The following is a 21361-nucleotide window of genomic DNA, read 5'->3' as shown; positions in this document are numbered from 1 at the left end:
GTCCTGCTCTCTCTCTCTCTCTCTAATCTGAGTGCTGCTCTCTCTCTCTAATCTGTGTCTCTCTCTCTCTAATCTGTGTGTCTCTCTCTCTCTAATCTGTGTGCTGTGCTCTCTCTCTCTCTCTAATCTGTGTCCTGCTCTCTCTCTCTCTATCTAATCTGTGTGCTGCTCTCTCTCTCTAATCTGTGTCCTGCTCTCTCTCTCTCTCTAATCTGTGTGCTGCTCTCTCTCTCTAATCTGTGAGCTGCTCTCTCTCTCTAATCTGTGTCTCTCTCTCTCTCTCTAATCTGTGTTTCTCTCTCTCTCTAATCTGTGTCTCTCTCTCTCTCTAATCTGTGTCTCTCTCTCTCTCTCTAATCTGTGTCTCTCTCTCTCTCTAATATGTGTGTTGCTCTCTCTCTCTAATCTGTGTGCTGCTCTCTCTCTCTAATCTGTGTCCCTCTCTCTCTCTCTTGCAGGGAGTGGAGGGCGAGCAAGGAGGATCTGGAGACGTCGGAGCTCAAGGATTACCAGTAAAATATATTCACCGTTTCTCTCTCCATGAGTTTCAGATGAATATCAGAAATTGTCTGTGTTTCAAGCGGATTAACATTCTCTCTGATTCTCTCTCTCTCTCTCTCTCTTCCTCTCTCTCTCTCTCTCTCTCTCTCTCTCTCTCTCTCTCTCTGCTCTCTCTCTACCCCTCTCTCTCTCTCTCTCTCTCTCTCTCTCTCTCTCTCTCTCTCTCTCTCTCTCTCTCTGTGCTCTCTCTCTCTCTCTCCCTCTCTCTCTCTCTCTCTCTCTCTCTCTCTCTCTCTCTCTCTCTCTCTCTCTCTCTCTCTCCCTCTCTCTCTCTCTCTCTGCTGAGTGACTTTAGGGACAAGGTGGACCGAGAGGGATAACAGGGATAATGGGGTCAAAGGGCGACAGGGTAAGAGGGTTGTGAGGTCACACACACACACACACACACACACACACACACACACACACACACACACACACACACGCACACACACACACGACACGCACACACACAGTGCCTTGCAATCATTCGATGAAACGATGAAACCTTTTCACCTTCGCACTACCAAAACGGTTAACCCTTTCACCGCGACAATACACAGAGGGTTAACCCTTTCACTTGCCACACGACAGCCGGTTAACCCTTTCACTGCCACACTACAGAAGGTTAACGGTAAAACCGTTAGTGTAGTGTGATAGTAAAGGGTTAACCTTCTGTAGTGTGGCAGTGCTTTAAAGGGTTAAACAACTAACTAACCCAGTGTTTCTCAAAGTGGGGGGCGCGCCCCCCAGGGGGGGGCGCAGAGGCATGACAGGGGGGACCTTGAGATTTATTAAAAAAAACAAAAACAAAAAAAAACGTTTTTTTTTTTTTTTTATTACAGAAAATTATCACTAAAGTGCTATCTGTTGCAGCTGCACTGTTCTCCATGAAAATACCATTTCTCAAAATCTGAAAATCATTATTTAATAAAACACAGAAAAGGATCACCAAGTTACTCTGGATAAAAAAAAACCTTTACAGACAACATTGAGACAAAGCTTCCTGACACATCTCCATCCAAACTCTTGGAAGAACTCTTTGAAATCTCATCTGATACCACCTGGAGAGCTCGTTTCAGAGTGTGGTGCTGAGTACCAAGTATCTCATCTCATGGCCCACCAAGTATCTCATGATGCAGCAGTTAAGGTGTTGATACCATTCAGCACCACATACAGTATCTGTGTGAAGCTGGCTTTTCATCCATGACAGCTCTGAAAACAAAATATAGGGCCAATTTGAAAGGTCACGATATTGGTGTTATTTCAATAATTTTAAACATGGCCCATTTCATGACTATGAATATTTTGGTCCGCCAAAGGGGGGCCTGACAGAAAAAGTTTGAGAAGCACTGAACTAACCAAACCAACCGATGTGTGTTTGCCACCTCAGGGGCCTCGTGGGAAGCCCGGTGACGGCGGTCCGGTGGGGATCCAGGGACACCCGGTACGTTCCCGGTGGTGACATCCGGTTATTTACTTATTTCTTCTTCAGTGGTGACCGATGTTACCGTTCGCTCTGTGTCTCACCCTGTGGATCACCCTCATCTCGTCTTTAAAGTGCTCTGTGGACAGGTTTCTCCATAGAGCTCCATTATACTGTTAGTCAGGGCAGTGTCATGGTTTCTCCATAGAGCTCCATTATACTTTTAGTCAGGGGAGTGTCGTGGTTTCTCCATAGAGCTCCATTATACTTTTAGTCAGGGGAGTGTCACAGTTTCTCCATAGAGCTCCATTGTACTTTTAGTCAGGGCAGTGTCATGGTTTCTCCATAGAGCTCCATTATACTTTTAGTCAGGGGAGTGCCACGGTTTCTCCATAGAGCTCCATTATACTGTTAGTCAGGGGAGTGTCATGGTTTCTCCATAGAGCTCCATTTTACTTTTAGTCAGGGCAGTGTCATGGTTTCTCCATAGAGCTCCATTATACTGTTAGTCAGGGCAGTGTCATGGTTTCTCCATAGAGCTCCATTATACTGTTAGTCAGGGGAGTGTCGTGGTTTCTCCATAGAGCTCCATTATACTGTTAGTCAGGGGAGTGTCGTGGTTTCTCCATAGAGCTCCATTATACTGTTAGTCAGGGGAGTGTCGTGGTTTCTCCATAGAGCTCCATTATACTTTTAGTCAGGGGAGTGTCACAGTTTCTCCATAGATCTCCATTGTACTTTTAGTCAGGGCAGTGTCATGGTTTCTCCATAGAGCTCCATTATACTTTTAGTCAGGGGAGTGCCATGGTTTCTCCATAGAGCTCCATTATACTTTTAGTCAGGGGAGTGTCGTGGTTTCTCCATAGAGCTCCATTATACTTTTAGTCAGGGGAGTGTCACAGTTTCTCCATAGAGCTCCATTGTACTTTTAGTCAGGGCAGTGTCATGGTTTCTCCATAGAGCTCCATTATACTTTTAGTCAGGGGAGTGCCACGGTTTCTCCATAGAGCTCCATTATACTGTTAGTCAGGGGAGTGTCATGGTTTCTCCATAGAGCTCCATTTTACTTTTAGTCAGGGCAGTGTCATGGTTTCTCCATAGAGCTCCATTATACTGTTAGTCAGGGCAGTGTCATGGTTTCTCCATAGAGCTCCATTATACTGTTAGTCAGGGGAGTGTCGTGGTTTCTCCATAGAGCTCCATTATACTGTTAGTCAGGGGAGTGTCGTGGTTTCTCCATAGAGCTCCATTATACTGTTAGTCAGGGGAGTGTCGTGGTTTCTCCATAGAGCTCCATTATACTTTTAGTCAGGGGAGTGTCACAGTTTCTCCATAGATCTCCATTGTACTTTTAGTCAGGGCAGTGTCATGGTTTCTCCATAGAGCTCCATTATACTTTTAGTCAGGGGAGTGCCATGGTTTCTCCATAGAGCTCCATTTAACTTTTAGTCAGGAGAGTGTCATGGTTTCTCCATAGAGCTCCATTATACTTTTAGTCGGGAGAGTGTCATGGTTTCTCCATAGAGCTCCATTATACTTTTAGTCAGGGGAGTGTCATGGTTTCTCCATAGAGCTCCATTGTACTTTTAGTCAGGGGAGTGTCATGGTTTCTCCATAGAGCTCCATTATACTTTTAGTCAGGGGAGTGTCACAGTTTCTCCATAGAGCTCCATTGTACTTTTAGTCAGGGCAGTGTCATGGTTTCTCCATAGAGCTCCATTATACTGTTAGTCAGGGGAGTGTCATGGTTTCTCCATAGAGCTCTGTTATATTTTTAGTCATTTTTATACATACAGCTGACCTGTAGGTGCTTACTGGTTAAACTGGTAACACTGGTTACACTGGTTAAACTGGTTAAACTGGTAACACTGGTTACATTGGTTAAACTGGTTAAACTGGTTAAACTGGTAACACTGGTTACATTGGTTAAACTGGTAACACTGGTTACATTGGTTAAACTGGTTAAACTGGTTAAACTGGTAACACTGGTTACATTGGTTAAACTGGTTAAACTGGTTAAACTGGTAACACTGGTTACATTGGTTAAACTGGTAACACTGGTTACATTGGTTAAACTGGTTAAACTGGTTAAACTGGTTAAACTGGTTAAACTGGTTAAACTGGTTAAACTGGTTAAACTGGTTACATTGGTTAAACTGGTTAAACTGGTTAAACTGGTTAACTGGTTAAACTGGGTTGTGTTTCTGCAGGGCGACGTGGGCCAGAGAGGAGTGGTGGGCGAGACTGGACCGAAGGGGGGGCTGGTAAGTTCTTAAAGGGTTAATGTGACCTTTAACCTTTGACCTAACCTAACTCTGTCATGTGTTCTCTGCCAGGCACCACATGTCAAGTCAGATCTACAGATAACTGGAAACCATGGCGACGGCATCGTCTGCATTATTCTCTCAAAGCACCGGGTGCTGATGTTAGCTTACCTAGCCCCTAACACCCGGAGGTTACCACCTAGCCCCTAACACCCGGAGGTTACCACCTAGCCCCTAACACCTGGAGGTTACCACCTAGCCCCTAACACCTGGAGGTCACCACCTAGCCCCTAACACCTGGAGGTCACCATCTAGCCCCTAACACCTGGAGGTTACCATCTAGCCCCTAACACCTGGAGGTTACCACCTAGCCCCTAACACCCGGAGGTTACCACCTAGCCCCTAACACCCGGAGGTTACCACCTAGCCCCTAACACCTGGAGGTTACCACCTAGCCCCTAACACCTGGAGGTCACCACCTAGCCCCTAACACCTGGAGGTCACCATCTAGCCCCTAACACCTGGAGGTTACCATCTAGCCCCTAACACCTGGAGGTTACCACCTAGCCCCTAACACCTGGAGGTCACCATCTAGCCCCTAACACCTGGAGGTCACCACCTAGCCCCTAACACCCGGAGGTTACCACCTAGCCCCTAACACCTGGAGGTCACCACCTAGCCCCTAACACCTGGAGGTCACCATCTAGCCCCTAACACCTGGAGGTCACCATCTAGCCCCTAACACCTGGAGGTCACCATCTAGCCCCTAACACCTGGAGGTCACCACCTAGCCCCTAACACCCGGAGGTCACCATCTAGCCCCTAACACCTGGAGGTTACCACCTAGCCCCTAACACCCGGAGGTTACCATCTAGCCCCTAACACCTGGAGGTCACCATCTAGCCCCTAACACCCGGAGGTCACCATCTAGCCCCTAACACCTGGAGGTCACCACCTAGCCCCTAACACCCGGAGGTCACCATCTAGCCCCTAACACCTGGAGGTTACCACCTAGCCCCTAACACCCGGAGGTTACCATCTAGCCCCTAACACCTGGAGGTCACCATCTAGCCCCTAACACCTGGAGGTTACCATCTAGCCCCTAACACCCGGAGGTTACCACCTAGCCCCTAACACCTGGAGGTCACCATCTAGCCCCTAACACCTGGAGGTCACCACCTAGCCCCTAACACCCGGAGGTTACCACCTAGCCCCTAACACCTGGAGGTCACCACCTAGCCCCTAACACCTGGAGGTCACCATCTAGCCCCTAACACCTGGAGGTCACCATCTAGCCCCTAACACCTGGAGGTCACCATCTAGCCCCTAACACCTGGAGGTCACCACCTAGCCCCTAACACCCGGAGGTCACCATCTAGCCCCTAACACCTGGAGGTTACCACCTAGCCCCTAACACCCGGAGGTTACCATCTAGCCCCTAACACCTGGAGGTCACCATCTAGCCCCTAACACCCGGAGGTCACCATCTAGCCCCTAACACCTGGAGGTCACCACCTAGCCCCTAACACCCGGAGGTCACCATCTAGCCCCTAACACCTGGAGGTTACCACCTAGCCCCTAACACCCGGAGGTTACCATCTAGCCCCTAACACCTGGAGGTCACCACCTAGCCCCTAACACCTGGAGGTTACCATCTAGCCCCTAACACCTGGAGGTTACCATCTAGCCCCTAACACCTGGAGGTTACCATCTAGCCCCTAACACCTGGAGGTTACCACCTAGCCCCTAACACCTGGAGGTCACCATCTAGCCCCTAACACCTGGAGGTTACCATCTAGCCCCTAACACCTGGAGGTCACCACCTAGCCCCTAACACCTGGAGGTCACCATCTAGCCCCTAACACCTGGAGGTTACCATCTAGCCCCTAACACCTGGAGGTCACCATCTAGCCCCTAACACCTGGAGGTCACCATCTAGCCCCTAACACCTGGAGGTTACCATCTAGCCCCTAACACTTGGAGGTCACCATCTAGCCCCTAACACCTGGAGGTCACCACCTAGCCCCTAACACCCGGAGGTTACCATCTAGCCCCTAACACCTGGAGGTCACCACCTAGCCCCTAACACCCGGAGGTCACCATCTAGCCCCTAACACCTGGAGGTCACCATCTAGCCCCTAACACCTGGAGGTTACCATCTAGCCCCTAACACCCGGAGGTCACCACCTAGCCCCTAACACCTGGAGGTTACCATCTAGCCCCTAACACCCGGAGGTCACCACCTAGCCCCTAACACCTGGAGGTTACCATCTAGCCCCTAACACCTGGAGGTCACCACCTAGCCCCTAACACCTGGAGGTCACCATCTAGCCCCTAACACCTGGAGGTTACCACCTAGCCCCTAACACCTGGAGGTCACCACCTAGCCCCTAACACCTGGAGGTCACCATCTAGCCCCTAACACCTGGAGGTCACCACCTAGCCCCTAACACCTGGAGGTCACCACCTAGCCCCTAACACCTGGAGGTCACCATCTAGCCCCTAACACCTGGAGGTCACCACCTAGCCCCTAACACCTGGAGGTCACCATCTAGCCCCTAACACCTGGAGGTTACCACCTAGCCCCTAACACCCGGAGGTTACCATCTAGCCCCTAACACCTGGAGGTCACCATCTAGCCCCTAACACCTGGAGGTCACCATCTAGCCCCTAACACCCGGAGGTTACCATCTAGCCCCTAACACCCGGAGGTTACCATCTACCTGCACCAGAACAGCATCCTGGAGACATTTCAGTCAGGGTTCAGGACTGGCCATAGCACAGAATCAGCCCTCCTTAAAGTGTCAAATGACCTACTCCTCGCCGCTGACAACCGTGACTGCTCTATTTTAATGCTGCTTGACCTCAGTGCAGCCTTCGACACTGTTGATCACACCATTTTATTAGATCGTCTCCAACATGGGGTTGGTGTCAGTGACACTGCATTAGCATGGTTTTCCTCCTATCTCACAAATAGAAGCTTTGCTGTCAACATCGCCAACTGCTCCTCCCCCTCAACCTCCCTCTCCTGTGGGGTCCCACAAGGGTCCATCCTTGGCCCGATCCTGTTCTCCCTTTACATGCTACCCCTTGGTCCAATCATTCAGAAGCACAACATCTCTTTTCACTGTTATGCTGACGACACACAGCTTTATGTTTCCCTGAAACCCAACAACCAGTCTCTACTTAACAGTCTCATATCCTGCCTGGATGATGTTAAATGTTGGATGGCACAAAACTCTCTACAACTAAATCAAAACAAATCCGAAATAATCCTCTTTGGTCCCCCAGACGCTGTCACCACCCTTACCAACAGCCTTGGCAACCTGTCCTCCCTGGTCAAGCCGTATGTCAAGAACCTAGGTGTCATTTTTGATCCACAATTTAAATTTGACAGACAAGTAAACTCAGTGGTAAAGGCATGTTTTTTCCAACTACGCACCATTGCCAAACTCAAAGCCCTTCTCTCCCCTGCAGACCTTCAGAGAGTCATTCACGCCTTCATTTCATCTAGATTAGACTACTGCAACTCCCTCTATATAGGCATTAACCAGTCTTCCCTGTCCCGCTTACAACTGGTACAAAACGCTGCTGCCAGACTGTTGACCGGAACCCGCAAGAGAGACCACATCACCCCTGTCCTTGCCTCCCTTCATTGGCTCCCAGTACGCTACAGGATAGATTTTAAGGTTCTCCTATTTGTTTTTAAAGCCCTTAATGGTCACACACCCTCCTACATCTCAGACCTCCTATCCCCCTATTCCAACACCAGGTCCCTCAGGTCAGCTGATCAGAGGCTTCTGACAGTCCGGAGGTCTAACCTCAAGCTCAGGGGGGGCCGTGCCTTTGCTATCGCAGCCCCTGAACTGTGGAACAGCATCCCCACCTCCATTAGGCTCGCCCCCTCGATAGATGCCTTCAAATCGAGGCTCAAAACCCACTTCTACCTACTAGCCTTTCCCGTTCACTGACTCATGCCCTGTTTTTCTATGTGTTTGCCTGTGTGCCCTCCCATAAAACGGAGTGTGATTGTTGTCTATATGTATCTTATGTATTTATGTATTTACCCTCTGTACAGCACTTTGGTTGACACGCGTCATGTGAAATGTGCTTTATAAATAAATTTGATTGATTGATTGATAACACCCGGAGGTTACCATCTAGCCCCTAACACCTGGAGGTCACCATCTAGCCCCTAACACCTGGAGGTTACCACCTAGCCCCTAACACCTGGAGGTCACCATCTAGCCCCTAACACCCGGAGGTCACCACCTAGCCCCTAACACCTGGAGGTCACCATCTAGCCCCTAACACCTGGAGGTCACCACCTAGCCCCTAACACCTGGAGGTCACCACCTAGCCCCTAACACCCGGAGGTCACCATCTAGCCCCTAACACCTGGAGGTCACCATCTAGCCCCTAACACCTGGAGGTTACCACCTAGCCCCTAACACCTGGAGGTCACCATCTAGCCCCTAACACCCGGAGGTCACCACCTAGCCCCTAACACCTGGAGGTCACCACCTAGCCCCTAACACCTGGAGGTTACCACCTAGCCCCTAACACCTGGAGGTTACCACCTAGCCCCTAACACCTGGAGGTCACCACCTAGCCCCTAACACCTGGAGGTTACCACCTAGCCCCTAACACCTGGAGGTTACCACCTAGCCCCTAACACCTGGAGGTTACCATCTAGCCCCTAACACCTGGAGCTCACCATCTAGCCCCTAACACCTGGAGGTCACCACCTAGCCCCTAACACCTGGAGGTCACCATCTAGCCCCTAACACCTGGAGGTCACCAGCTAGCCCCTAACAGCTGGAGGTTACCATCTAGCCCCTAACACCTGGAGGTCACCACCTAGCCCCTAACACCTGGAGGTCACCACCTACGCCCTAACACCTGGAGGTCACTACCTAGCCCCTTACACCTGGAGGTTACCACCTAGCCCCTAACACCTGGAGGTTACCATCTAGCCCCTAAAACACACGCGCGCGCCAAATAAAGACTTCTCTAAAGTCCTGCATTATTATATATTCCTGAGCAGCTGCAGATTAGTGATTGGCTCTGGGACTGTGATGGTATTCACGAAGCTTGTATCTGATTGGCTCTGGGACTGTGATGGTATTCACGAAGCTTGCATCTGATTGGCTCTGGGACTGTGATGGTATTCACGAAGCTTGTATCTGATTGGCTCTGGGACTGTGATGGTATTCACGAAGCTTGTATCTGATTGGCTCTGGGACTGTGATGGTATTCACGAAGCTTGTATCTGCTAAAGCTTAAAAGGGCTACAGATAACATTTGTATGTAGAGTAATATACACAGAGCTTTTAGAAATGTGCAGAATAAAAGTATTGCTTTTCCCCCCAAAATTATTATTGATTAATGAATTTATCATTTAAAAATGTTTTGCGGGTCCAAAGATGAATGTATCCCCCCCCCCCCTCCCTACTTCCCCTTTCCCCACGTGAAATGCCCCCACTGATTGGATAAATGACATGCTGGTGCTCTAGTGCGACACCTAGTGGCTGAATGTGATCTGTAGCACCTGATTGGATAGATGACATGCTGGTGCTCTAGTGCGACACCTAGTGGCTGAATGTTACGTTACAGCACCTTTATTAATAAAAAAAGATAATTGTATCTATGGTCTGAGCTTGTGATGTGTTGTTGTTCCGCAGGGGCCTCGGGGGCCAGCGGGGATCAGGGGCGTCCCAGGGCCCGAGGGAGAGGCTGTGAGTCACACTCCTCTTCATCACATCTTCATCCTCCTTGTTCCCAGTCAGCTGATGAACTCTATACATCTTAATAGAATTTAACCATTTGAAACCCAGGACAAACTCTTTCATTTGGATTTCACAGGACCTGTCCGGGTTAGGGTTAGATTCTCAGCAGGGATGTCCGATATTATCGGCCTAACGATATTGGCATTCAAATGTAATATCGGACATTTTCGGTATCAGTTTTCAAAAAAATATATATATATTTTTTCATTTATTTTTTTAACATTCATTTAACATTTATTTACCCAGGCAAGCAAGTAAGAACAAATTCTAATTTTATTTATTGTCAAAAGAATGCATAATGTTGTGTTAATTCCACGACAAGAGATATGGAATGTTAATTACCTGAAATTATTCCTGCATATATCGGTATCGGTTGATATCGGTATGGGAAATTAAGAGTTGGACAATATTGGTATTTATCGGATATCGGTAGAAAAGCCAATATCGAACATCCCTAATTCTCAGTGTACTATAGTTGGACCTCCTGTCAGGGTTAGATTCTCAGTGTACTATAGTTGGACCTCCTGTCAGGGTGGATTCTCAGTGTACTATAGTTTGTCAGGTTCTGTAGTTTTAAATGTTTCCTCCCTCCTGATCAGGGTCTTGGTGGTCCCGACGGCCGTGAGGGAATTCCTGGATTACCAGGATCCAAGGTAACCATCGCTTGAAGGTTTAGATTTTTAGATTTTGATTTGATTACGGATCCCCATTAGCTGGTGCCATGGCAACCAGCTAGTCTTCCTGGGGTCCACACAAAAAATACATACAAAAACAATTATTGCAAAACAGAATTATTAAAAGTCAGTACTCAACATACAATACACAATGAAACTAACAATTAAGATGGCTAAAATTACATGCAAGCAAAGAAACAGAAAACAAAAAAACAAAACAAAACAAAATACAAAATACAGTGTTAAATACAATTTAAGATTGTTTTTCAAATTGAATCTTTTTAAGAATTGCCCCCTAGATGCTGTGTATGAACCTTGTTGTGGCTCAGAGATGGTTTCTCATGAACTAATAAGTGACAATTTATTATATGTAGCTAATGCTAACGCCAATGCTTACGACAAAAAACATTGGTCGTCGTTCTTGAACGGACGTACGTGATGAAAGTTACCAAGGAATTCCTCCGTAACTCGATTTACGTACTTATTCGGCATTCTCGAGCGGCTTTGTATTGTAAATTCATTTTTTATGTAGGATTTACGAACTCGAAAAAAGGCAGTCGTAAGTCGGACAGACCGGTGTGCGCCCGTGTTTTCAACAGCTTTCTCTGGGGACAAGTCATTGTTGGGGATCGCCGATACTACAGACATCCGTGGAATTAAATAATTATAATGATAATAAACACAACAACATTTGTATCATTAACAATTAAGTTTTGCATTTATAGTCCTGACTCAATGAGGCATCGTGAGCATTACACACATACACTGCAGCCTAAATAAATAAGAACTAAACCGATCGCCGTGGATATAGCTACTGTATAGTGGAATATACTGCATTAATATGCCATATGCTGTCTTCTTCTCTATGATATTATTTATTGTTGGTTTGATTTATTCCTATTGCTAGAACAAAATAAATGTGTGGAGAAGCAGCTTAGTGAGGCAGCCTCAGCGCACGAGCGCGCACACACACACACACACTTGTTTTAATAGGTATTATAGTAGTAAGTCCTACTGTAGAACATGACATTATTAGCTTGACATCTCATTTAGTAATGTCAATACTGAATGACTGCGCGATTGGCTCTTGACAAGTTACTAAATGAGATGTCTGTGTTTCATCACCTGTGCATTGTATGTTACTATTGCACTTTACTGTTACATTTGCACTCTGGTGGGATGGTGTATTGTACTTGTGCTGTATAATGACAATACATTTGGATCTAATCCCATTTTGAGATCAGTCGCAAAATCGCTTCCGCTCTACCTGTTGATTGGGTCAGCATGGTGCAGATGCAATGCCGACCCTCTCAGTGTTTTGCATACGGCCCTTGTCGTTTTGCACACACCTCCTTCGCCTTATAAGGAGCTGGCGGGGCGTGTCTGTATGCAAATGCAGGTGTACGACAACGCGCTTTGCAGTTTAAGAATGAGTGACGTTTTTCATTCATGGGAACCCAGCTGCAAGGATTTTGGTCACTTACGGAGACCGTTTCACTGATTTTTGTAAATGTGTTAGTACAACATTTTTACCAAGATATTTATAAAGGTACTTAAGAACATGTTCGAGAATGAGGACCATTGTTGTCATTTTCATGCAACGCTTATGTTGCTGTGGTACTAAAAGATTAACCTGCTGTTTCCAAATCAACCGATTGTAGCTTTAATGTTCATTTTGAAATCAATATTTGAAAATACAGATGATCACATGACCTCTAAAATATTGCTGTTTTGTAAGTTAAGGTATCGAGACAGTTAGTATCGTCAGCAGTGTTATTACATAGTGAGTTGTAAATGTCTTTATTATTGTTATTCTTATGAATTCTAATCCACTATTCCACAGGGTATTCCTGGGAAAGATGGTGGCCCAGGTGATGCCGGCAACCAGGGACTTCCTGTAAGTATGACCTTTGACCCCAAACATCTCAGATTCATCACGAATGGTGTCAGATGTGGGCCTGGCTGTTGGTGATTGGTTGTAACGTGTTTCTCTCGCAGGGTTTGCCAGGTTCCTACGGGCAGAAAGGTGCCAGCGGGCCTCCGGTACGACCTAACTAATGACGTACAGAATACAGTGTAAATACAATGTCAGTGATACATGGATACAATAATAATATGACATTGTATTTTCTGCTTTTTGTTACCAGGGTAACACCGGTGACCCCGGCGTGGTGGGACTAATGGGTTCACCTGGGAAATCAGTAAGTCCGATGAAATAGTCCGATGAAATAGTCTGATGAAATAGTTAGATGAAATAGTCAGATGAAATAGTCAGATGAAATAGTCGTATGAAATAGTCCAATGATATAGTCCAGTGAAATAGTCAGATGAAATAGTCAGATGACAGATGAAATAGTCAAATGAAATAGTCAGATGAAATAGTCTGATGAAACAGTCTGATCAAATAGTCTGATGAAATAGTCAGATGAAATAGTCGTATGAAATAGTCCAGTGAAATAGTCAGATGAAATAGTCAGATGAAATAGTCAGATGAAATAGTCAGATGAAATAGTCAAATGAAATAGTCAGATGAAATAGTCTGATGAAACAGTCTGATCAAATAGTCTGATGAAATAGTCAGATGAAATAGTCGTATGAAATAGTCCAGTGAAATAGTCCTGTGTCTCCTCTACTCTGTCTCCCTCTCAGCCTTCCTACTGTCTCACTAAAGAACCTTCTCTCCTGTGTCTCTCCTACTGTCTCCCTCTCAGCCTGCCTACTGTATCAATAAAGAACCTTCTCTCCTGTGTCTCCCCTACTCTGTCTCCCTCTCAGCCTGCCTACTGTATCAATAAAGAACCTTCTCTCCTGTCTCTCCTCTACTCTGTCTCCCTCTCAGCCTTCCTACTGTCTCAATAAAGAACCATCTCTCCTGTGTCTCCTCTACTCTGTCTCCCTCTCAGCCATCCTACTGTCTCACTAAATAACATTCTCTCCTGTGTCTCCTCTACTCCAGTGGTTCCCAAAGTCGGGGTCGCGACCCAAAGGTGGGCCGCGAGCAGCCACGGGTGGGCCGCGAGATGATTTAAAAAAAAAAAAAAAAAAAAAAAAAATTATTTTTATTTTTTATTTTTTATTTTTTTATTATTATTTTTTTGTCAGGCCACTGAACTTAGAAGCAGGCCAGGACAGTGTTTCTAGTTGTATTCTAAAATTCTATTCTATTGTATTCTAAAATGTGACTATATGGTTTTATATTAACTTAATAAATAAACAAAAACGAAAAATCTACTTATTTCAACGAACATTTCAAACTAAATAATTATGCACATAAAACGCTGAAAACAACCGAAACAACAATAGTATTTTAATGAGGCTATTATTATTATCATTATTATTTTGCAACAAGTTAGCCCTCTCATAAATAGCACATATAAATGAATAACTAACTTGAACTAACTTAATAGGATTGAAGTGATATTTGGCTTAAAAAAACGGTCGCATGGCAAAAAAAAAAAAAAAAAAGCCCGACGATGTGCATTGGGCCGCGGCTCTCTGATGCCTTATTTTCTGGGCCCTGGCCTGAAAAGTTTGGGAACCCCTGCTCTACTCTGTCTCCCTCTCAGCCTGCCTACTGTCTCAATAAAGAACCTTCTCCCCTGTGTCTCCTCTACTCTGTCTCCCTCTCAGCCTTCCTACTGTCTCAATAAAGAACCTTCTCTCCCGTGTCTCCCCTACTCTGTCTCCCTCTCAGCCTTCCTACTGTCTCAATAAAGAACCTTCTCTCCTGTGTCTCCCCTACTCTGTCTCCCTCTCAGCCTTCCTACTGTCTCAATAAAGAACATTCTCTCCTGTGTCTCCCCTACTCTGTCTCCCTCTCAGCCTTCCTACTGTCTCAATAAAGAACCTTCTCTCCTGTGTCTCCTCTACTCTGTCTCCCTCTCAGCCTTCCTACTGTCTCAATAAAGAACATTCTCTCCTGTGTCTCCTCTACTCTGTCTCCCTCTCAGCCTTCCTACTGTATCAATAAAGAACCTTCTCTCCTGTCTCTCCTCTACTCTGTCTCCCTCTCAGCCTTCCTACTGTCTCAATAAAGAACCATCTCTCCTGTGTCTCCCCTACTCTGTCTCCCTCTCAGCCTTCCTACTGTCTCAATAAAGAACCTTCTCTCCTGTCTCTCCTCTACTCTGTCTCCCTCTCAGCCTTCCTACTGTCTCAATAAAGAACCTTCTCTCCTGTGTCTCCTCTACTCTGTCTCCCTCTCAGCCTTCCTACTGTCTCAATAAATAACCTTCTCTCCTGTGTCTCCTCTACTCTGTCTCCCTCTCAGCCATCCTACTGTCTCAATAAAGAACCTTCTCTCCTGTCTCCTCTACTCTGTCTCCCCTACTACTACTACTACTACTACTACTACTACTACTACTACTACTACTACTACTACTACTACTACTACTACTACTACTACTACTACTACTACTACTACTACTACTACTACTACTACTACTACTACTACTACTAATAATAATAATAAATGAAATCCTCAGTGAAGAACACAAACATGAAGTATTTATTCTCTTGTTATCCTGCCTGTACCTCCTCTCTCTCTCTCTCTCTCTCTCTCTCTCTCTCTCTCTCTCTCTCTCTCTCTCTCTCTCTCTCTCTCTCTCTCTCTCTCTCTCCTGATGCTGATTTGACACCTGAGGATTAATAAAGATGTATCTTCTCTTATTTTGTGAAAAGCTAATTATGTTATTGTCACTAGCGCATGTCTTATGCTCTCTCTCTCTCTCTCTCTCTCTCTCTCTCTCTCTCTCTCTCTCTCTCTCTCTCTCTCTCTCTCTCTCTGCTTCCAGGGCGAGCGGGGCGAGCAGGGAGAAGTGGGACCTGATGGGCCAAGAGGTGGACCCGTGAGTAAGATTCCTCAGAACTAGGGCTGACCCCTATTAGTCGACTAATCGATCGAAAGGAGCCGTAGTCGACTGCCAACCTCTTAGTCGAATGCAAACATTTTTATCATTCTTTCCAAAAGAAAAGAGGCCTAGAAGCGTGGCTAACGCTAATGGCACGCATACCAGAGGCTAACTGCCTAAGAAAACAGGCACAGAGGCACTGAAAGAGGATTTCACCCATCTAATGAACACTAGACAAATATCAAGATGTATCCATCAGTGGACCAATTGCATGCTTTCGCAGAGAACAAGAAGCCTTCTGTCGACTCCTTCAGACATTAAGCACCCCCCACAGCTCAAATTAAACGATAAAAAAAAATCAAAAATGGAAAATAATTATACTTTTTCTTTTTTCATTTTTTTTATATAGTTGACTAATAGGGGATCTAAGAAAAAAATAAAACACGAAGAAACACGAAAACAGGAAGAGCAAAACAGCCGAATGAATTGAAGTCTATGAGAAAACTGGGTTTTTCTTTGTACACAGTTTACCAAAATCACTCCTAATCACTCATTTCTGAATGGATCTTTATGAAATTTGGATATGTACTACATAAGGCTTCAGGCTATGGCTCTGTCTGGATTTGTAAGCCACACCACCTTCCACCTTCTGGGGAAATACTACCTCTGGACTACTAACTACCACAGAAAAACTTGAGTAACAAGTTTTTTTACAACTCAAGTTCAGACATAAGTTACTCTATTACGTTAGCACTAAAAGTGAATGTCTTTTCTGGAATCAGAAACTTCAGAATGTCATCTTTCAAAAGAGACCAGGCTCATGCATGTGCTATAAGTATAAAGTATGTTGTTTTGGTTTGCAAAAAAAGTATGCACTCCTCAACAGCAGTGCTGAACAATTTACACAAAATTGAAGATACTATACTCAAACCATATCAAACAATTTTTCAATTGATCAAACCCACAAATGTGTGGGTCCAAAATGTATGTTGTTGTTTAAAATAGAATAGAATAGAATAGAATAGTTTACACGTTGCATACATGTATACCCTCCCTACTTCCCATTTCCCCACGTGGAATGCACCTGATTGGATAAATGCTGGTGCTCTAGTGCGACACCTAGTGGCTGAATGTTAGAGCCTTGAACACTGAACTCTCCACACACAAGCACACATGAGCACACACACGACACTCACACTGTACACGTTCACACACTAGCAGCCACTTTAACATGAGCAAGCACACACTCATGCTGCACACGCCCACACTTATGGCCACTAAGGAAAGGTCACTTTAAGAATAGTATAGTATAACCTGAGATTGTATAAAATAGCATGTACACAAAGACCCAGTGCCTCATCCGTAGCTAACAGTGTATTGCACTACCACAGGACCTAGCATGTCCTACCATGCTCTGTAAATAACTCATGTACAGATACCGATATGCCCTACTCTGTTTACTTGTTTTATTGCACAATGTTGTTCTATTGGATTCTATTATATGTTATTACTATTGTATTATGCACATCGTTGCGGGCAAGACCACCCGCATTTCATTGTATACTCGTATGCCGTGACAAATAAAACTCTTGACTTGACTTGATCTATAGCACCTTTAAATTATAGCAATGACGGGTCGCTTCCTAAAATGTCCTTCTTGAACAGGTCCTAACTTTGAACAGACCCTCGTTGGCGTCTCTGTTATAATACATCTCAGAACATCACTTGTTCCCCTGTAGACTGTTACCTTTTTTCGGTATCAACTCGAACCTTAGTAAGAGTACAGCGCAGGGGTGCGGTCGTAATTTCAGAAGTGGCTGTACTCAGTTTAAATGACGGCACGCCCGCACGCGCATACATGTTCCCTCGCGTGCGCACAGAGCAGATGATTATTATGCATAAATAGTATAGGAAACATGTATAGGAAATGACTAGTTTTAGTTTGGTTTTTGTTGTAAATATTGCCTTGAAATAGAGAAGCTGAAAAAGGTAGCAGGGTGTAGCCTTCGATATAATATAAAGAAATTATATTGTCGACAGATATGGTTGAAAAACAAACAATGTTTTAAATGTAACTGTAGATACAATATTGTGGTTACAATTGCTTTAATTGAAATAACTTAAACTAGAAAAGTAAATGCGAACTCAATTAACAATGTAACTTACAGTTTAGTTACAGGAGGACAGTTTCCTTCTGAAGCACGACTTAAGAAATGTCTCGTCCTTCCGGTCGGGGCTTGTATTTTGGTTTTGCTCTTCTCGTTCTTTGTTATGCTATTGGTGTCCTATTGTTATGCAAATACTCTAGGTGATAGCTGAGTACCGGGTACTTGGCGCACGGCACAACGAGTCGAGTGAAAGTTGTGAACGCATTTTTGTGTGCTCGCGCGTGCACGTCCGTGCCGCGTACTTCTGCTCAGAAAAGTGCCGGGACGGCGTGGCACCGCGTGGCATGACCACCACTGACTGCACCCCCCTGGTACAGAGGGGGTGTTCTCTTAGCACTCCAGGGGCCGAAGTGCCGGTCATGTACAGTAACGTACTTTATTAACGTACTCGCCGGACTTCGTGGGGAATTCCCTCTAGATGTGCGGCGGGTGACAATAAACCACTGGAAACCGTTCTCTTCAGGACTGGGCATTTATTTCCATCGCGTTTCTTCAATCACGCGGTTGATTAACGTTACATAACACGATACACAACAACTGTATCTCGTTCCCGCGTACAGTCACACTGTCTCGTATCACTATTCCCTGCTTGCGTAGCCCACCGGTATCCCACCATGCATCACTCTTAAAGGAGCAGACCCCTAATCTGATAACAAGACGCTTGTTGTTGCTCTGCTCTCTCCATCCTCAGGGCGAGAGAGGAGTGAGGGGGCCCGACGGACCTGCGGGAGCCCCAGGAGCGAGGGTGAGTCAGGGGGGGGGGACACTACCTCATGTTTTATATAGGGGGCCCCCACCAGGGGGGGTCAGGGGGGGGGACACACTACCTCATGTTTTATATAGGGGGCCCCCACCAGGGTGAGTCAGGGGGGGACGACACGACCTCATGTTTTATATAGGGGGCCCCCACCATGGTGAGTCACTACCTCATGTTTTATATAGGGGGCCCCCCCACCATGGTGAGTCACTACCTCATGTTTTATATAGGGGGCCCCCACCAGGGGGAGACACTACCTCATGTTTTATATAGGGGGCCCCCACCAGGGGGAGACACTACCTCATGTTTTATATAGGGGGCCCCCACCAGGGGGGGTCACTACCTCATGTTTTATATAGGGGGCCCCCACCAGGGGGAGACACTACCTCATGTTTTATATAGGGGGCCCCCACCAGGGGGAGACACTACCTCATGTTTTATATAGGGGGCCCCCACCAGGGGGAGTCACTACCTCATGTTTTATATAGGGGGCCCCCCACCAGGGGGAGACACTACCTCATGTTTTATATAGGGGGCCCCCACCAGGGGGAGACACTACCTCATGTTTTATATAGGGGGCCCCCACCAGGGGGAGACACTACCTCATGTTTTATATAGGGGGCCCCCACCAGGGGGAGTCACTACCTCATGTTTTATATAGGGGGCCCCCACCAGGGGGGGTCACTACCTCATGTTTTATATAGGGGGCCCCCACCAGGGGGAGACACTACCTCATGTTTTATATAGGGGGCCCCCACCAGGGTGGGTCACTACCTCATGTTTTATATAGGGGGCCCCCCCACCAGGGGGAGACACTACCTCATGTTTTATATAGGGGGCCCCCACCAGGGGGAGACACTACCTCATGTTTTATATAGGGGGCCCCCACCAGGGGGAGACACTACCTCATGTTTTATATAGGGGGCCCCCACCATGGTGAGACACTACCTCATGTTTTATATAGGGGGCCCCCACCAGGGGGGGTCACTACCTCATGTTTTATATAGGGGGCCCCCACCAGGGTGAGACACTACCTCATGTTTTATATAGGGGGCCCCCACCAGGGGGAGACACTACCTCATGTTTTATATAGGGGGCCCCCACCAGGGGGAGACACTACCTCATGTTTTATATAGGGGGCCCCCACCAGGGGGAGACACTACCTCATGTTTTATATAGGGGGCCCCCACCAGGGTGAGTCACTACCTCATGTTTTATATAGGGGGCCCCCACCAGGGTGAGTCACTACCTCATGTTTTATATAGGGGGCCCCCACCAGGGTGAGACACTACCTCATGTTTTATATAGGGGGCCCCCACCATGGTGAGACACTACCTCATGTTTTATATAGGGGGCCCCCACCAGGGGGAGACACTACCTCATGTTTTATATAGGGGGCCCCCACCATGGTGAGTCACTACCTCATGTTTTATATAGGGGGCCCCCACCAGGGTGAGACACTACCTCATGTTTTATATAGGGGCCCCCACCAGGGGGAGACACTACCTCATGTTTTATATAGGGGGCCCCCACCAGGGGGAGACACTACCTCATGTTTTATATAGGGGCCCCCACCAGGGGGAGACACTACCTCATGTTTTATATAGGGGGCCCCCACCAGGGGGGGTCACTACCTCATGTTTTATATAGGGGGCCCCCACCAGGGGGAGACACTACCTCATGTTTTATATAGGGGGCCCCCACCATGGTGAGTCACTACCTCATGTTTTATATAGGGGGCCCCCACCAGGGGGAGTCACTACCTCATGTTTTATATAGGGGGCCCCCACCATGGTGAGTCACTACCTCATGTTTTATATAGGGGGCCCCCACCATGGTGAGTCACTACCTCATGTTTTATATAGGGGGCCCCCACCAGGGTGAGTCACTACCTCATGTTTTATATAGGGGGCCCCCACCATGGTGAGTCACTACCTCATGTTTTATATAGGGGGCCCCCACCAGGGTGAGACACTACCTCATGTTTTATATAGGGGGCCCCCACCATGGTGAGTCACTACCTCATGTTTTATATAGGGGGCCCCCACCAGGGTGAGTCACTACCTCATGTTTTATATAGGGGGCCCCCACCATGGTGAGTCACTACCTCATGTTTTATATAGGGGCCCCCCACCATGGTGAGTCACTACCTCATGTTTTATATAGGGGGCCCCCCCACCATGGTGAGTCACTACCTCATGTTTTATATAGGGGGCCCCCACCATGGTGAGTCACTACCTCATGTTTTATATAGGGGGCCCCCACCATGGTGAGACACAGGGGGGGTCACTACCTCATGTTTTATATAGGGGGCCCCCACCAGGGTGAGACACAGGGGGGGTCACTACCTCATGTTTTATATAGGGGGCCCCCTAGGAGCCTCAGTGATGAAGAGGGAGACAGAGAGGTTTGTCTCTCAGGGATGAAGAGGGAAATAAAAATAATAAAATATATCTAACCCTAACTAACCTTACTGTCATGCACTTGTCCTAATAAACTAACCTACGTTGTAGCACTCAACACTGTTTGATGAACATTGTTACTCAGCTGATAGAGTTGTGCCCTTCCTGATGACCTGTCGTACAAAAACTTGTAAGTCGCTTTGGATAAAAGCGTCAGCTAAATGACTAAATGTAAATGTAAATGTAAATAAGTGGTGTTATGTTAGATTGTGTGGGACTATCTTCTAGTCTTGGGCAGCACAAGTCAAGAAGACGTCCATCCTTGACGAAGTGCTTATCCTCATCATTAGGGCACAAAGTATCTTGTGTTTTATTATAAATAACTAGGGGTGTAAAGGTACACGTATCCGTACCGAACCGTACCGTTTCAGGGTGTACCGTACCGTACCGTACCGAACGGCTGTGTAGTGTACCGAACGAATACAACGGTA

General features: G+C 46.6%; 1 protein-coding gene across 1 annotated transcript in view; it reads left to right on the top strand.

The window, feature by feature from the left end:
* Positions 1 to 21361, top strand: part of col9a1a (collagen, type IX, alpha 1a) — a 78459-nt gene that overhangs the window by 29182 nt on the left and 27916 nt on the right. Inside the window, exons 13-23 of the mRNA XM_084318182.1 lie at positions 459 to 512; positions 857 to 910; positions 1934 to 1987; positions 4177 to 4230; positions 9915 to 9968; positions 10619 to 10672; positions 12537 to 12590; positions 12692 to 12736; positions 12841 to 12894; positions 15487 to 15540; positions 18403 to 18456. Coding sequence (XP_084174308.1) covers positions 459 to 512; positions 857 to 910; positions 1934 to 1987; positions 4177 to 4230; positions 9915 to 9968; positions 10619 to 10672; positions 12537 to 12590; positions 12692 to 12736; positions 12841 to 12894; positions 15487 to 15540; positions 18403 to 18456 — 585 coding nt within the window. The remainder of the gene's footprint in view (positions 1 to 458; positions 513 to 856; positions 911 to 1933; positions 1988 to 4176; positions 4231 to 9914; positions 9969 to 10618; positions 10673 to 12536; positions 12591 to 12691; positions 12737 to 12840; positions 12895 to 15486; positions 15541 to 18402; positions 18457 to 21361) is intronic.

Source organism: Notolepis coatsorum (genome assembly GCF_963971535.1).
Source record: "Notolepis coatsorum genome assembly, chromosome: 7".
Taxonomy (NCBI): Eukaryota; Metazoa; Chordata; class Actinopteri; order Aulopiformes; family Paralepididae; genus Notolepis; species Notolepis coatsorum.
This window is presented reverse-complemented; position numbering and strand designations above follow the sequence as displayed.